General features: G+C 61.2%; 1 protein-coding gene across 7 annotated transcripts in view; it reads right to left on the reverse strand.

Moving 5' to 3' along the window:
• The window catches only part of LOC116941946 (KN motif and ankyrin repeat domain-containing protein 1-like), a 95654-nt gene that overhangs the window by 3853 nt on the left and 75698 nt on the right, over window positions 1-16103 (reverse strand). For all 7 annotated transcript variants that reach the window (XM_076071677.1, XM_076071134.1, XM_076071416.1 and 4 more), the window contains 9 exons: window positions 8219-10751; window positions 6155-6270; window positions 5750-5867; window positions 4355-4472; window positions 3253-3356; window positions 2637-2718; window positions 2032-2251; window positions 1000-1142; window positions 1-22 (listed from right to left, as the gene is read on the reverse strand). The exon at window positions 1-22 is cut by the window's left edge and continues 179 nt beyond it. In XM_076071677.1, coding sequence (XP_075927792.1) covers window positions 1-22; window positions 1000-1142; window positions 2032-2251; window positions 2637-2718; window positions 3253-3356; window positions 4355-4472; window positions 5750-5867; window positions 6155-6270; window positions 8219-10751 — 3456 coding nt within the window. The remainder of the gene's footprint in view (window positions 23-999; window positions 1143-2031; window positions 2252-2636; window positions 2719-3252; window positions 3357-4354; window positions 4473-5749; window positions 5868-6154; window positions 6271-8218; window positions 10752-16103) is intronic.

The following is a 16103-nucleotide window of genomic DNA, read 5'->3' on the forward strand; positions in this document are numbered from 1 at the left end:
GCATCAGCGCCGTCTGGCCCGCCTGCGCCCGCACGCACGCACGCTCGGGTCGACGGTGGCGCCCGGTGGTGCCCATGGGCAAAGTACAAGCGACAGAGGCAAAAGCGGTAGAGCCCCGTAGTGGCAGACGCAAAAGATTCACGAATAATTGTGGTGGCACGAAATGAAATGTCAGTAACAAACAAACACCCAGATCCTTTATGAATTAAAAAAAAAGAAAGCGATTCAATCGTTCTAGCTGGAGCGGAACAAACGGTGGAGCACATGGCGAAGTACTACGGTGCAATCAGGTTAGCCCGGTAGTCTGACCGGTAATCGGCACGGTAAGTGATTACTTAAATGATCAGCTCTGGGACGGAAAGAATTTGGCAACGGCTCGCCACCGGGCTCTGCCGGCGTTGCCGCTCGTCTTTGATGCACCGCCACATCTCTCTCTCTCTCTCACGAGACAGAGTGAGCGACTACCGTGCAGAGGCGTGTTGCAAGTCGCAACAATCGCTGTTACATATCCCTGCGTATACGCAGCGCGTGGACCCCAAGTAGGGCCCAACAACGTCGGAGTAAGAAAAAGGTCGCACGTAGAAGAGAACTACCTGATGATGATGCAGGCAGTGACGGGAAGGAAACTGACGCTATTTGGACGCACACGTAGGATGGGCAACAACAGGAAGATTTCAACGGAAGGAACCGCAAAGAGAGGAAGACCCGATAGAGAATGGCTTGATGACGACGACGACGACGACGACGACGACGACGTCGTAAGAGACTGGTGCCGGAAAGATGTGGCCACCAATTGAGCATATTGGCACACGGCAGATGAAAGCGGACACCTACTACGGGCCATCTGTCCATGGATCATGACGATGATGACGATGATGATGACGATGATGACGACGATGATGATGATGATTTACACAGCCGGGCTTTCGCACATGGGCGTAGGTGAACACGTGTCGGCGGTGTCGAAGGTGGCGGCGGCGAAGGAGGCGGTGGCGCTACCTGGCTTGCTCTGCCGTTGACGTTGCCCAGGCAGAGGAGGCGCCGCACGATGTCCATGTCGCGCTCGTCCTGCACGGCCGCCAGCGAGGCCAGCATGACGGCCGTATAGCCCGCCTTGTTTTGGCGATCCACATCACACACGCCTGCGACGGGCCGACGCGCGGCAGAAACAAACGCGTGTCCGTGTTCGGCCTCGGCCCACAAACGCCGCTGCAATATTTTTTGAAAAGCACTGCAATAATAATGCAAGAATAAACGTGTCCTGACAATGGCCCAGCAGTGGACAGGAAAAGTTGGGGTAGCACGTTCGCGACTTATTGCGGAGATTCAGGGTTCAAATTTTGGAGATGCCCAGGCCCAGGCTCATGCCCCGACCTAGGCCTAGACCCAGGCCAAACCCTAGGCCTCGACCCAGGCCAAACCCTAAGCCTAGACCCAGGCCAAACCCTAGGCCTCGACCCAGGCCAAACCCTAGGCCTCGACCCAGGCCAAACCATAGGCCTCGACCCAGGCCAAACCATAGGCCTCGACCCAGGCCAAACCCTAAGCCTAGACCCAGGCCAAACCCTAGGCCTTGACCCAGGCCAAACCATAGGCCTCGACCCAGGCCAAACCATAGGCCTCGACCCAGGCCAAACCCTAGGCCTCGACCCAGGCAAAATCCTAGGCCTCGACACAGGCCAAACCCTAGGCCTCGACCCAGGCGAAACCCTAGGCCTCGACCCAGGCCAAACTCTAGGCCTCGACCCAGGCTAAACCCTAGGCCTCAACCCAGGCCAAACCCTAGGTCTCGACCCAGGCCAAACTCTAGGCCTCGACCCAGGCTAAACCCTAGGCCTCAACCCAGGCCAAACCCTAGGTCTCGACCCAGGCCAAACCCTAGGTCTCGACCCAGGCCAAACCCTAGCCCTAGACCCAGGCCAAACCCTAGGCCTCGACCCAGGCCAAACCCTAGCCCTAGACCCAGGCTAAACCCTAGGCCTCGACCCAGGCCAAACCCTAGGCCTCGACCCAGTCCAAACCCTGACTCACCAGTGTCAAGGAGCGCGGCCACGACGGGGAAGTTGGAGTGCGACACGCTGTAGTGAAGCGCTGAGTTTCCGTTCCCGTCAGCCATGTTGACGACGTAGCGCAGCAGCTGCGGGGAGACCTGGCGCAGCACGGCAATGAGCGCCGCCACCTGCGCCGGCCGCGCGCCCTGGCGGCTCGACGCGCCGAACCATTCCCGAGACACGGCGCCCAGCGCCTCCGCCTTGGTCCCGGGAAGGAGAGGGAAGAAAGTGCGGGGGGGGGGGGGGGGGGGTCGGTGGGAAATATGTAAGGCAGCCATGCCAGCATCGTCGGTGCCCGAGCCACTGCCTGACCCAAACAAAGCGACGTCAGCAGCAGCGGCAAAACTAGTGAAGCAATACGGACATGGCAGAAGGGAACCCGGGACGCACAGTGAGGGCGAGTGAGCGAGAGGGCGAGCGAGCGAGTGGGCGAGTGGTTTAATGAGTAATGTCAGCAAGCAAGTAGGCATGCGAACGTGCCAGTGGGCGAGTAAACAAATGAGTCGATGAGTGAGCAGGAGGGTGGGGTGAGCGGCTGAGCGAGTGATTAGATGAGTGGGTGAGTGAGCGAGCGTGTGGCCTAACCATGGCGGGCTGCGTGATGCACTGCTCGTCATCCACGCCGTCCTTGAGCAGCAGACACGTGGCTAGCAGCCTCTCGTCAACGCTGCCACGGGGACGCCACAGACACATACACGCCGCACGCACCGTGATGTCACACACACCACTAAGACACCACGCACACACAGGACACCGCACACCCTGCACGCACAACGCACGCACACCGCACACACACCACATGCACACAGAACGCACACCGCACGCACACCGCCACACCACGTGCACACAGAATTGACACCGCACACACACCACACACACTCTCACGGTGACGCCACACACCCCAATACACGGTGACGTCACACACTCCGCGCTCGCACGCGCACACACACACACACACGGACGTGTAGATGTGCCGGGGGAGCGACGCGTAACCATGGACGGTTGCTGAGACCTCCGCTGTTGGCGCAGCGTCGACGTTTGAACTCTGACTTGATTCGAAGCTTTCGTGACTGCAGGAATTACTCTTTGGTTCTTTCGGCAAAGCGACGTAGAAAGAAATTTGAACTCTGCTTTAACGACCGAGCGACCGGGTCGTCGTCAAGACGCCACCTCGGCACGGCGGCTCGGGAAGGCGTCTCACCTCACTTCATCGCCCTCCTTCACAAACACCTCCTCGCCATCTTCGAACTCCTGTGCCTCCGTCCCACCATCCTCTGCCACCTTCTCAAAATCTTGTTTCTCTTCCTGTCAAAACAAATGCTCAAAACCGTGAGTCTGCGTTTAAGTGACTGTATCTATTTGATGTATTTCTCACCACGTTCGGTTCAGCTAATTTTCTATAATTATGTTACAAAATGACTAACGTAATTATAATAATTTGTCTAGTTGTATAGATCGTTATTCGTTTAAAATGCATCCTGAGGAATCACAGACGAATAGGGAAGGCATGCGGTGAGCAGGCAATACCAAGCTCTGCTGTTCTCTACATATCAAGATGTTTTTAGCCAATTAATGAGTGTTTATACAAGTGGAAGGAAAAAAATCACCTTCAAAAAACCAATATAGAATTATAGCCATATAGGGTACACCAATATAGGATTATAGCCATATGGGGTACACCAATATAGGATTATAGCCATATAGGGAACACCAATATAGGATTATAGCCATGTAAGGTACACCAATATAGGATTATAGTCCTGTAGGGTACACCAATATAGGACTATAGCCATATAGGTTACACCAATATAGGATTATAGCCATATAGGTTACACCAATATAGAATTATAGCCATGCAGGGTACACCAATATAAGATTATAGCCATGTAGGGTACACCAATATAAGATTATAGCCATGTAGGGTACACCAATATAAGATTATAGTCATGTAGGGTACACCAATATAAGATTATAGTCATGTAGGGTACACCAATATAGGATTATAGCCACGTAGGGTACACCAATATAGGATTATAGCCACGTAGGGTACACCAATATAGGATTATTATGCATGTATGCTGCACTTCTTTCGCACCGTACATAGCCAACCGTGCTAATCAGTGGTGGTGCCTTACGCAGATGATCCCCGCCGCAAGCGGGCCGGGCAGCGTTGCGGAGAATATCGATAGGGGAAGTGAGGCCGGGCAGCGTCGAGGAGATATGGGAAGTAATCCCGGGGCATCACGACGCCCCGCGGGGTGGGGAGGGGCGCGAGGCGCCGCCTGGCGCCGTTGCAAACTCACGCTGGTGGGGAGGCGGCCGTCGGGGGTGCGCGCCAGGGACCCCTCCGAGGAGGTGGAGTCCTCCTCCTCCGAGGAGGAGGAGGAGGAAGAGCCGGAGTCCTCGGTCGATGACTCCGGACTAGGAGAAAGAGGACGCCGGCGGCCACGTTAAAAGGCGTGAAGGTGCTACGGGGCTGCTAGCACGACGTCGCGCATCTCAATTCAATCGTCGGCACTCTCTCTATGGCCGTGGTGGGTTGTGTGTGTGTGTGTGCGTATGGGGGGAGGTTGAGTGTGTGCGTATGGGGGGGTTTGTGTGTGCGTGTTCGGGGATTGTTGTGTGTGTTGCATTGGGGCGATTATTGTCGGCGAGCGGCTCGGCCTTGCAAAACGTTCAGTGAACGGTGGTCTTAACGGTTCAATTAATCAACATCAGTTTGATGGTCGTAGAGACGATGACGACAGCTACGATCACGATGATGATGATGATGATGACAATGATGATGACTCTGCGGATAGCTCCCTGACACCCACACACAGCGTCACACTCACGACAGACGAAGTGACCGATGAGCACATGGATGAGGGCGGGGGGAGGGAGTGAAACAGAGCGGGGGGGGGGGAGGGGAGGTGTGGAATCTGACAGCCCCACCAGTTTTATAACCTCCGGTTGGGTTACTATCGAACTTGGCAGCACCGCGAGGACAACACGCTGGGTGGCTGCCCCGCCGTAGAGCTCAGCGCGCTATGTATCGCACGCCACCATGCAAGTCCATTATTACCATAGGAATAACAATTACTGTGGTGCTGTAGCGCCGGCCATAATAAGAGCTCGCAAACAGCAATTGCCCCGGCAGCCTGTGCGAGATAAAAGAGGCGATGCCGCTGCGGTCGCGCGGCCTCTTGGTTTAAGAACTCTTAACGATTTATTTTTTTACCAGGTACGACCCACGGAAACCATACAGCTCTTGCTCCGAAGCGACCTACCACAAATGGCAGCTCAAGAAAGTGGCTCATCACGTGGGAATTTACAGCAGCCAAACACTCTAAAGGCGTGATGTCGATCCTAAAATGTGGAGGGAAAAACCGGAGGACCCGGAGAAAAATCCACGGGGAGAGAGACACGCAAACTCCAAATATACAGGAAGGCGCCGCCGCTCCGCCCCAACGGCGCGACAGCGCACGCGCGTCACAAACGGGGAGCCGCGCAAACACCGCCAACGAAGACGCCAACGCAGACGGCAACCGGCAACCGGCCAAGCTGACGACGCTACTCGGCCCGAGAGGAAATGTGGCACGGGCGCGGGAAAGCGGCAAGGCCGTAGGCGGGCGGGGGGAGGGATGGGCTGTGACACCGTCTCGCCAGAGAGAGAAGGAGCGGGCGGGAGAGCGAGAGGGTGAGAGGGCGACTCTCGCCTCGTGTCGCCCCGTTGCAGCGCGCCCGGCGTCTCTTCAATGAGCAGAGGGTGCCGGGAGCAAGCGTCACCGGTGGCCCCGGCACCGGTGGCCCCGGCACCGCCGGCCTCGCCGCTGCCTGTGCGGCGCGCGCGGAGAGACGCGGTGTCAAACGCGAAACGCGCGTCGTCCGCACGCGAGCGACTTCGCAGGAATCCTAATTGCGGCGGCGCTCGCCGCGAGAATTTGACGCCCCCGCCCGTGCCGCGAATCACCGAGCGAAAACTGGCGCCACCGTGGTGGCCCGACCTGTTCCCCCTCCCCCCGCCCACCTTCGCCATCCCCCCCCCACCCCAGCCCTCACCCACCCTACCCCTGCAAGAATGTGAAGGTTTCGCTGTGAAAATGCTTTTCAGAGACACTCACTCGCTTGTGACTCGGTGACGGTGACGGCGGTGGTGGTGGTGGTGGCGGCGGCGGCCTCGGTGTTCGCCACGGCGAGGACCGGGGAACGCGCCGCCCCCGGCTCTGATAAAGGGGTCCTGGAAACACCGCAGCGGTCGGACGTACATTGTAACGCGAAAGGTAAAAGCGCAGCCCTGCAATTGCTTGCTCCGAGTCACTTGCTGGTGGAAGAAGCTTCCACTGGGTGGTATTTTGGTCGACGTCTTGGGGGTGGGAGTTACCCATAATTTGCCCCACCATAAGCAACCTTGGGGAGGCCTTGGTCCAACATCCAGGAGTGGATCAAACGTGGCTGATGATGATGATGACTACACACACTTAAACTTGGTAATAACACAGCGCATTTGCACGCCCATAGGCCCCGAGTGAAACGTCAGGGCCTCCCAGGTCTCTGTCGCAGAAGACGCAGCACAAAGTGCAATGATCTCTCCCTCGTGGTGCCCATCTTACCCACAATTCTCTCTCCCCATCTCACCCACAATGCTCTCTCCCCCGTGGTGCCCATCTCACCCACAATTCTCTCTCCCCTTTGGTGCCCATCTCACCCACAATTATCTCTCCCTCATGGTGCCCATCTTACCCACAATGCTCTCTCCCTCGTGGTGCCCATCTTACCCACAATTCTCTCTCCCCTTTGGTGCCCATCTCACCCACAATTCTCTCTCCCTCGTGGTGCCCATCTTACCCACAATTCTCTCTCCCTCGTGGTGCCCATCTCACCCACAATTCTCTCTCCCCTTTGGTGCCCATCTCACCCACAATTCTCTCTCCCTCATGGTGCCCATCTTACCCACAATGCTCTCTCCCTGGTGGTGCCCATCTCACCCACAATGCTCTCTCCCTGGTGGTGCCCATCTTACCCACAATGCTCTCTCCCTCGTGGTGCCCATCTTACCCACAATTCTCTCTCCCTCGTGGTGCCCATCTCACCCACAATGCTCTCTCTCCCCTTTGGTGCTCATCTCACCCACAATGCTCTCTCCCCTTTGCTGCCCATCTCACCCACAATGCTCTCTCCCCTTTGGTGCCCATCTCACCCACAATTCTCTCTCCCTCGTGGTGCCCATCTTACCCACAATTCTCTCTCCCCTGTGGTGCCTATCTCACACACAATGCTCTCCCCTGTGCTCATCTCACCCACAATGATCTCTCCCTCGTGGTGCCCATCTCACCCACAATTCTCTCTCCCCATCTTACCCACAATTCTCTCTCCCTCGTGGTGCCCATCTCACCCACAATGCTCTCCCCTGTGCCCATCTCACCCACAATTCTCTCTCCCTCGTGGTGCCCATCTCACCCACAGTGCTCTCCCCTGTGCCCATCTCACCCACAATTCTCTCTCCCTCGTGGTGCCCATCTCACCCACAATGCTCTCCCCTGTGCCCATCTCACCCACAATTCTCTCTCCTTCGTGGTGCCCATCTTACCCACAATTCTCTCTCCCCCGTGGTGCCTATCTCACCCACAATGCTCTCTCCCCTTTGGTGCCCATCTTACCCACAATGCTCTCTCCCCCGTGGTGCCCATCTCACCCACAATTCTCTCTCCCTCGTGGTGCCCATCTCACCCACAATTCTCTCTCCCTCGTGGTGCCCATCTCACCCACAATGCTCTCCCCTGTGCCCATCTCACCCACAATGCTCTCTCCCCCATAGTGCCCATCTCACCCACAATGCTCTCTCCCCTTTGGTGCCCATCTCACCCACAATTCTCTCTCCCTCGTGGTGCCTATCTCACCCACAATGCTCTCCCCTGTGCCCATCTTACCCACAATGCTCTCTCCCTCGTGGTGCCCATCTTACCCACAATTCTCTCTCCCCTGTGGTGCCCATCTTTCCCACAATGCTCTCTCCCTCGTGGTGCCCATCTTACCCACAATGCTCTCTCCACCGTGGTGCCCATCTCACCCACAATGCTCTCCCCTGTGCCCATCTCGCCCACAGAGTGACACTGCTACCTGTACGACCCCCTAAAGAGTCCATTATGATTTGCGCAAAACGGCGCCATCGGTGGCAATGGCAGCACCTGAGATCGTCGCAGCTGGCGCGGATGGCCGCGTGGATGCTGGAAAGCGAGTGCACCGTGCTGAGGATGCGATTCTCCAGCGACCCCATCTGCTGCCGGGCCTGCTCAGGCGCCGGCTGCTGCTGCTGCTGCCCGAACGCGTCGGCCAGCTCCAGGTAGTTCTGCGACAGCAGTGTCTGTTGCTCCTGCAGCAGGCGCTGCACCTGCTCGATGTAGGCCCCGATCGTCTCGCCCGCCAGCGCCGCCTCGGGCCCGCCCGCCGGCGCCCGCCCGTCGCCGCGCGCCGTGTTGCTCGACATGCTGCGCGTCCTCAGCCCCACCAGCTCGTTCCCCGTCACGCTGAACCCACCGACGCCCACGTCACGGAATCTCGGCGGCGCCACCGGCGATGGCTCGGCCGCCGCCACCGCCGCCGCCAGAAACGCGGCGCCGGCCGCCGAGGATGACGACGCCGCCGAAGAGGACGAATGCCGTCGGGCGCCGGCACTGGGCCCGGGGGCCACGTCGGCGAGAGACCGGCGCTCGCTGGCGGTGCCGACGCCGACCGAACGAGTCCTCGGCGCCGTCGGGGCGTCCCTCACCCTGCCGTCCCCCACGGCCACCGAGCGGCTCTGCGCAGCCCGCGTGTTGGTGGCCACGTCCGCCAGCGACGGCGCCGAGGTGTTCGTCTGCTTGTCCTCGCGCGCCGGCGGCGGCACGGGCGGAACCGGCGCCTCCGCCGCCGCTTCCGCCCGCGGCCCGTCCTCGGCCTCTCCGGCCTCGGCACGATCCCGGCCGCGCCGGTCGCGGCGCGGCGCCGGCCCCGCGTCCGTCTCCACGGCGACAGGGTCCACGCGGCACTGCACGGCGGCGGCGGCCGTCGCCGGCGCCGCCGCGACGGCGACGTCCCTCGTCTCGGCGTGGTTGCCGGCACCCTGGCTCCGCGTCGCCGGCCGCGCCTCGGCCCACGCGTCGGCCACGCTGGGCCGCGCCGTCACGCCCTTGTGCGCCGTGTGCGCCGCCCGCAGCTGCAGCCGGAGCCGCGCCATCTGCAGGCCGTGCTCCGCCTCGGCCAGCCGGGCCTCCAGGCGCCGCCGCCCGGCGCGCAGCTCCCGGAGCTCCGGCTCGAGCTCGCGCCGGCGCTCCGACTCCGCCTCCAGCCGGCGCTCGCCCAGCTCCTCCTCCGACACCGCCGTGCACGCCGAGCGCATCTCCGGCGCCGCCGCCACGGCCGCGTCCCGCCGCGACGGCCCTGCCGGCCGCTCGGCGCCGCCGGCGCCGGAGTCCCCGCAGCACGGCGGCGTCGGCGAGAGCCGGGTCTCGGGACCGCGCTCCCCGTCCTGCACCGCCCTCTCCAGCACCTGTATCCCCTCCGCCAGCGCACGGAACTCCTCCGAGCGGACCGCCTTCCCGACGGCTTCGGCCGCGGCGCCGGCGCCTCCGCCGCCGCCGGCCTCGTCCTCGCCGCGTCCCGCCAGCGCTTCCAGCTCGCCGCGGCTGCCGGCGCTGCCGGCGCTGTACGCCCGCTTGCGGAACCCGAGCGGCTGCAGCGCCTCGGGGTCGCCCGCGGCGCCGCGCAGCTTGGCGACGAGCTGGCGCTTCTCCTCCTGCAGCACGGCGATCTTCACCTGCATCACCGGCAACAGCTTCGCCTGCTCCTCCAGCTCGCGCAGGCGCCGCAGCCCCGCCGCCATCTGCTCGCGGATCGCCTGCAGCTGCGCGGGCGACAGGGCGCCGGCGAGCGGCGTGCCCGTCCCCGAGCTGCCGGGGCTGCCGCGGAAGCCGGGGCTGGAGAGCGTGCGCGACGGCGCCCCGCCGGCCGCGTGGGCCGCGTGGGCCGCGTGGGTCCCGCCGAACCCGCCGAACGCCTCCGCGCCATTCGTCCCGGCGTAGGAGCCGTCGCCGCAGCCGTCGGCGAAGAAGACGTCGCCGGCGCCTGCCCGGGCGCCGGCGAAGCGGCCGCCGGCGGGCAGCCACGGCGGCGCGGCGTGAGTGGGCGGCGACGGGCCGGTGACGCTCACGTGCGTGAAGGAGAAGCTGGGCAGGCGCTGGTTCCCGTGGGCAGTGCGCGCGTGCTGCTGCTGCTGCTGCTGGCGCTGCCGCTGCTGTCGACTGCTAGCTTCGTCCCCGTGGTGCTGCATGCCGGCGCCGGCGCCGGCCTCCGGCCGCCCCCCCTCGGCCTCCTCGAGCCTCCTCCTCGTCTCGAGCAGGGTCTTCTCCACCCGATAGTCGCGCGCGCCGGGGGCGGCGGCCCTCTGGCCCGCCGCGGCGGCCAGCGCGCCGCGGGACCCGGCGGGGTCGCGGGGCGGCCCCTCCCGCCGGCTCGGCCTGGCGGGCACGGGCGAGGGGCCGGTCGCCGCGGTCGGCGACGGAGCGGCGGGGTCGCCGGCGCGCGACGACGGGCGGCGCGAGCGGGCCGGCGCGCGGCCCGCGGCGAGGAGGCCGCGTTCGATGTCCTCCACGTACCGCAGGAAGCCGAGGTCGAGCGAGAAGCCGTAGGGGGTGTCCACCCGGTAGGCGGCACGGCCGTCGGGCGGCGGCCCCCGCTCCCAGTCTGGGGCCGGCACGGCAACGCAGCACACGGCGCGGCGCCGTCGTTAGTTCACCGAACCGGCGCGAGCGGCAACAAGCGTGGCATTCGACTTTCGCGCGAGTTCACCGACATAAGATCCTCCACTGACCAAACCGAGGTCCCGCACAGTCCGACCGCGCGGGCAAATAGTGCGCCGCGTTTCACGAGGGAATCCCGCGGGGCGCTTCGGCCAAGACGTCCGCGCGAAATATCACACGCGGCCGACGGCCGTGGGGGCGGGGGCGTCTCATGGTCGAGCGCCGGGCGAACGGGGTCACGGGAAGGAGGGCGGAGGGTGCCGCCTCACGCCGGCACCGCCGCCTCACGCCGGCACCGCCGCCTCACGCCGGCACCGCCGCCTCACGGGTTAGAGGAGCGCGCGAAAGCCCGCGGCCCCGGCACGCCCGGACAAATCCTCCGGCTCGATTAGTGGCCGGGACACCGAGCGCCCGCTGTTCGGCAGAACGCGCCGGCCGCGCAAATGACACCGCACGTTTGTGGAAAACGAAGAACGGCAACAAAGGCCCCGTTTGACGGGAGAACAGGAGTCCGCTCGCACGCGCTCACCTGCCTCGGGCTGCTGCCAGGAATGTGTTGCCTTCCCGCTCGCCCGCCCGCCCACCCGCCTGCCGCCCGCCCGCCAACAAATTCTTCAGCTTCCACACTGGCGCCCGGGGGCCCGTGGAGCCACACGCTCGGGCGACGGCGCGTGCACGGACACGGACGGCAGCGGAGACCGCTTGGTCGTAGCGCAAAAAAAAGGTGTGGCCAACATCGCGATCGACCGACCGACCGGCCGGCCAGCCGGCCGGACGCCTTTGTCTCCCCCGGTGCTGACGTTTATACACCGCGGCAGGTACTCATTTAACGCTGGGGTTCAGGCAGCAATTTCGGAGTTGATCGGCAATGCGTAATCGAGAAATCTTTCAAATTTGAAACGGCACACGACGGCCCGCTCTTGCCAACGACGGCCACGGCATATTTTTAACGGCCACTGCGAGTGAAGAAGACGACGGCGCACAGCAGCATCATCATGGGTCGCCACACACCGCAGGAATAGCCAGGGCGGCCGCTGGATTCCAACCGCAAACCCCTGCGAAGAGCGGCAAAAGCGCCACCGCCGGGCCATCTAACGTAAATAAATATACATTGCGGGCTGACGCTCGGGACAATGGCCCTCCTTCTTCTCTTCAGAGCAGAGGGAGAGAGGGGTTAGCAAGAGGGCAGAGAGAGAGAGAGTGACAGGATCGCGGTTGGAGACTGCGGGGGCCCTGGGAACGCTGGGGAATGTTGAGTCGTTACGATGATGCGGGTTCTGCGGACGGCAGAGGTCATCCGTGTCGGGTATCACTCAAATCAAAACAACACTTGGGCAGGAGGCGGGCCCCGCCTGGGTCGCCGGCCGCGGCTTGTGTGGCAGCGGCAGGGATCGTGATGCGTCCGATAACCCGGAGGTTACCACAACGCCACTGGCTCGAATCAAAACTCTCGTGTTTTGATTCGAACGATTTCTTTGTTTCCCCGTTTTAACCTGAACGGAATGCGTTTCTCGGCTGCGGTAACGGCTTCCCACACGGACGCGGAGTAAAAACCGGGTGCGGCGCCGCGTGCGGTTGGCGCGGGCGCGAGATGCCACCCGTGCCACCGTGGCACGGCCGTGCGGGAAAGCACACCGTGCCATCGCGATGCCGCCGTCTAATTTGGGCGCCGTGCGGTAACGGCTGCGGCACCGAGCGAGCGGCGCTTTTACAAAGCGCACCCAGAAGTAAAGAGTCCCTGCCGCGCGATTGGGTGGTGGCTGCAGGCGGACGCGGAAGAACGCAACCTGCCTCTCCGCGGGCCCACCAGCCACAGCATCAAGAAATTGCTGCCGTGCCGAGTTGGCCGACCGCTCATTCTCACCAGAGGTTACCAGGGACCCACGGCATTACGGGCGATGTACGAGCTGTGGAGCTACGAAAAGAACACACAAAAAACACGCGGTGACTATCACGTAGGCTGCCGATCCTACGGGGGTTACTGGCACGTTCAGAGCTCTCTCGTTCCACCGTCAATTGGTTCCCCCACACGCTCGCCAACCCTCACCGCGGCCCAGGGCGAACGCCTGCACGTGAACCGATTTTGCCGGCTCCGTCTCCGCGGCGGGCGAACACCGAAGCTGGCTCAGACAGACCCACTGCATTTTTGGGTGCACTTTGGAAATGTTCAGCCGGGTGCCGAGAGCCAGTTCCGGGTGGTCCCTGTGCACCGCTTCTCCGCGTGTGGGGGCACGACAACCGCCCGTGCCACCATCGCCTCTCGGAGTCGAGCTGTGTGCAGGCAGCCAGAGGCCCGATCTATCCTGGGCGGGACACAGGGAGTGGGTCGCTCGCCCCGGTGGCTTTGTATTTCTCGCACCGCGTCCAACACGGCCAGATCGACGCGGCTGACTTGCCTCTGGGTGAACAGCGGGGTTGCGGCGGCTAACAGCAACACCGCGCTTTGAAGCCCGACGCTGCCCCTTCAATTACCCGGCGAGGTGGCTCAGCGGTAGTTCGGGCGGCCCACGGTCAGGAGTTCAACTGCTGGTTTGGGAGGGGGGGTGGGGGGGGGGTTGAATCGGCTCGTCGTCATCATCATCATCATCCCTTCCTCTGGGGTCAATAAAACCAGCACCACTTTGCGCGGAAGATCAACAGCGATTGTCCTCCGGATAGACTCGCACCCACAAACAGGGATGGGGAACTTCCCCCAACCGGCTGTGCGTGTCCGTGAACGAGAAGCCGAGTGCCGACGCCTCGACGCTCGTTTGAGCAGAAGCAGCAGCAGCAGCAGCAGCGGGAAGTCGCTTTGACGTCAACTCTGAATCCGCGTGGCCATAAACGGGCCTCCGCAACTGTCAGCAGGCGAGCGAGTGGCCGGGACCGACTCGCCCTTCTATGGCGTGAGGGGGACGCAGCGGTGACACGCTCGTGCCACACAGCAACAGCGGGGGCCCAGGGTTCGTTCTCCCCCTGTTCTGCAGAGTGGGATTGAGAGCGAGAGAGTGGGAGTCGGTGTGTGTGCGAGAGAGAGCGCGTCTGCGTGTAGCGTAGCGGCTCCGAACCTGGGCGACCCGAGTTTGATTCCCGCTCGCGGCCAACACCAGTAACGATGATCGAAATCGGTCCTAGGCCTCCCCTAGGTCGACTCGGCATCAAATAAGTACCTGTTGCAGTGTGTAAACATCCCCACTGGGGAGACAAAGGCGGCCGGGCATGGTGTTGGCGACCCAGCCCCTCATACGCCGTGCCGGCCCTCATAGGCGTTCGCTAACAGCACTTGCCCCAACAGTCTGTTCAGGCTATACGGGGGATCTTTGTCGCTGTCTTTGTGTGTGAGAATGCGTGTGTGTTTCTGCGAGTGACAGAGAGCAAGTTTGAGTGAGTGGCGTTTGTGTGTTCTCCCCCTGTCCTGCATGAGTTTCCTCCAGGTTCTCCGGTTTCCTCCCGTGGCTAAAAATAAACCGCAGAAATTCTAGATTTGAAGCTTTCGTGACTGCAAGGATCACTACTCTTTGGTTCTATTCGGTAAAGTCACGTAGGTAAAGTCACGTAGGTCACGTAGGTGATTTCACCTACGTGACTTTACCGAATAGAACCAAAGAGCATAAACCATATATATGTTGCAGAGGTTCGCGTTTCGAATCCCAGCGGCCACCCTGGTTAATACTGCGGCGGTGCGGTATTAACCGTTGAAAAAAAAATTAAAATGCCACGTGCCGAAAAGGAGTAGGCCATAGTGCGATGGCGTCACGGTCCAACATTTTGCCAAATCTGGAGAAAGAAAAAAAAGAAATGATTGCTCACAAATTACCCAATTCTGAAAGACGCAGCCAACATCGCTTGCGGGCGCGAAGCGACTGCAGGCTGCGTCGGTGCAACGCGATCGTCAGTGCAGCGCTGCGAGAGAACGACACCGCCGAGATTCTGTTTAACAAGGCGAGGACTCCACAGGCCAGGACAAAGACAAAGATCCCCCGTGTAGCCTTAACAGACCGTAGGGGCAAGTGCTGTTAGCGAGCACCTATGAAGGCCGGAACGGTACACGAGGGGGTGGGTGGCCAGCACCACGCCCGACCGCCTTTGTCTCCCTAGTGGCAATTTTTTATCCACCGCACCAGGTACTCATTTGAGGCTGAGTCGACCTAGGGGAGGCCCGGGACCGGTTTAGATAATCGTCACTGGTGTTGGCCGTGAGCGGGAATCGAACCCGGGTCGCCAGGTTCATAGCGCAGCGCGCTAACCGCTACACTATCGCTCCCCACACAGGCCAGGACACACACACACAACGTCTCATTTACACGACTGCCCTGAGTCTCCAAAAATGATGTTAGCGAGCACCTATGAAGCACCTATGAAGGCCGGAACGGTACACGAGGGGGTGGGTGGCCAGCACCACGCCCGACCGCCTTTGTCTCCCCAGTGGCAATGTTTACACACCGCACCAGGTACTCATTTGAGGCCGAGTCGATCTAGGGGAGGAGGCCCGGGACCGGTTTAGATAATCGTCACTGGTGTTGGCCGTGAGCGGGAATCGAACCCGGGTCGCCAGGTTCATAGCGCAGCGCGCTAACCGCTACACTATCGCTCCCCACACAGGCCAGGACACACACACACACAACGTCTCATTTACACGACTGCCCCGAGTCTCCAAAAATGATGGAGGCGAATACAGTAGCGCAAAACGAGACGAAACAGCGATCGGCAACAAAACAACGGTCACGCGAGTGATCGACGATGTTGCACGCCGTGAAATCAAGGTTGAACAATACATTCCCAGCTGCTGCTTGTGGGCTCGGGCAAAACTGCGTTCAGACCGATCACAGACAGCAATTACAGAATAAAGTTACAGAAACGTGAAAAGGTAAAATTTTGAGACGTGAGCGGACGGGGGAGGTGAACACCGCCGATGTGACGGGGAGTCGGACATGTGGGGCTTACATCTGCACCACAAATACACATTCTCAGCAGCAGCGGCGGCGAGACTACAATTGTGCACGGGTAACCTATTTATAGACGGGTAACCTATTTAAAGGTTACATTTGGAGATGGGAGCGTGAGGCGAGGTTAAACACCGCCGATGTGACGGGGAGTCGTCAGTGCCGGATTATCCTCGTAATAGCTACATATATACACGTGCAGCAGCAGCAGCTACTACACGTGCAGCAGCAGCTACTACACGTGCAGCAGCAGCTACTACACGTGCAGCAGCAGCCATACACGTGCAGCAGCTACTACACGTGCCACGCTGCCTTGGGTTTAAGGGACAAGCACGAGCAAGACGTGCAGTCATTATTCTGGAAAATAATCTCAG

The sequence above is a fragment of the Petromyzon marinus genome, chromosome 1, assembly GCF_048934315.1.
Source record: "Petromyzon marinus isolate PM22_M1 ecotype Great Lakes invasive population chromosome 1, UKy_Petmar_22M1.pri1.0, whole genome shotgun sequence".
NCBI lineage: Eukaryota > Metazoa > Chordata > Hyperoartia > Petromyzontiformes > Petromyzontidae > Petromyzon > Petromyzon marinus.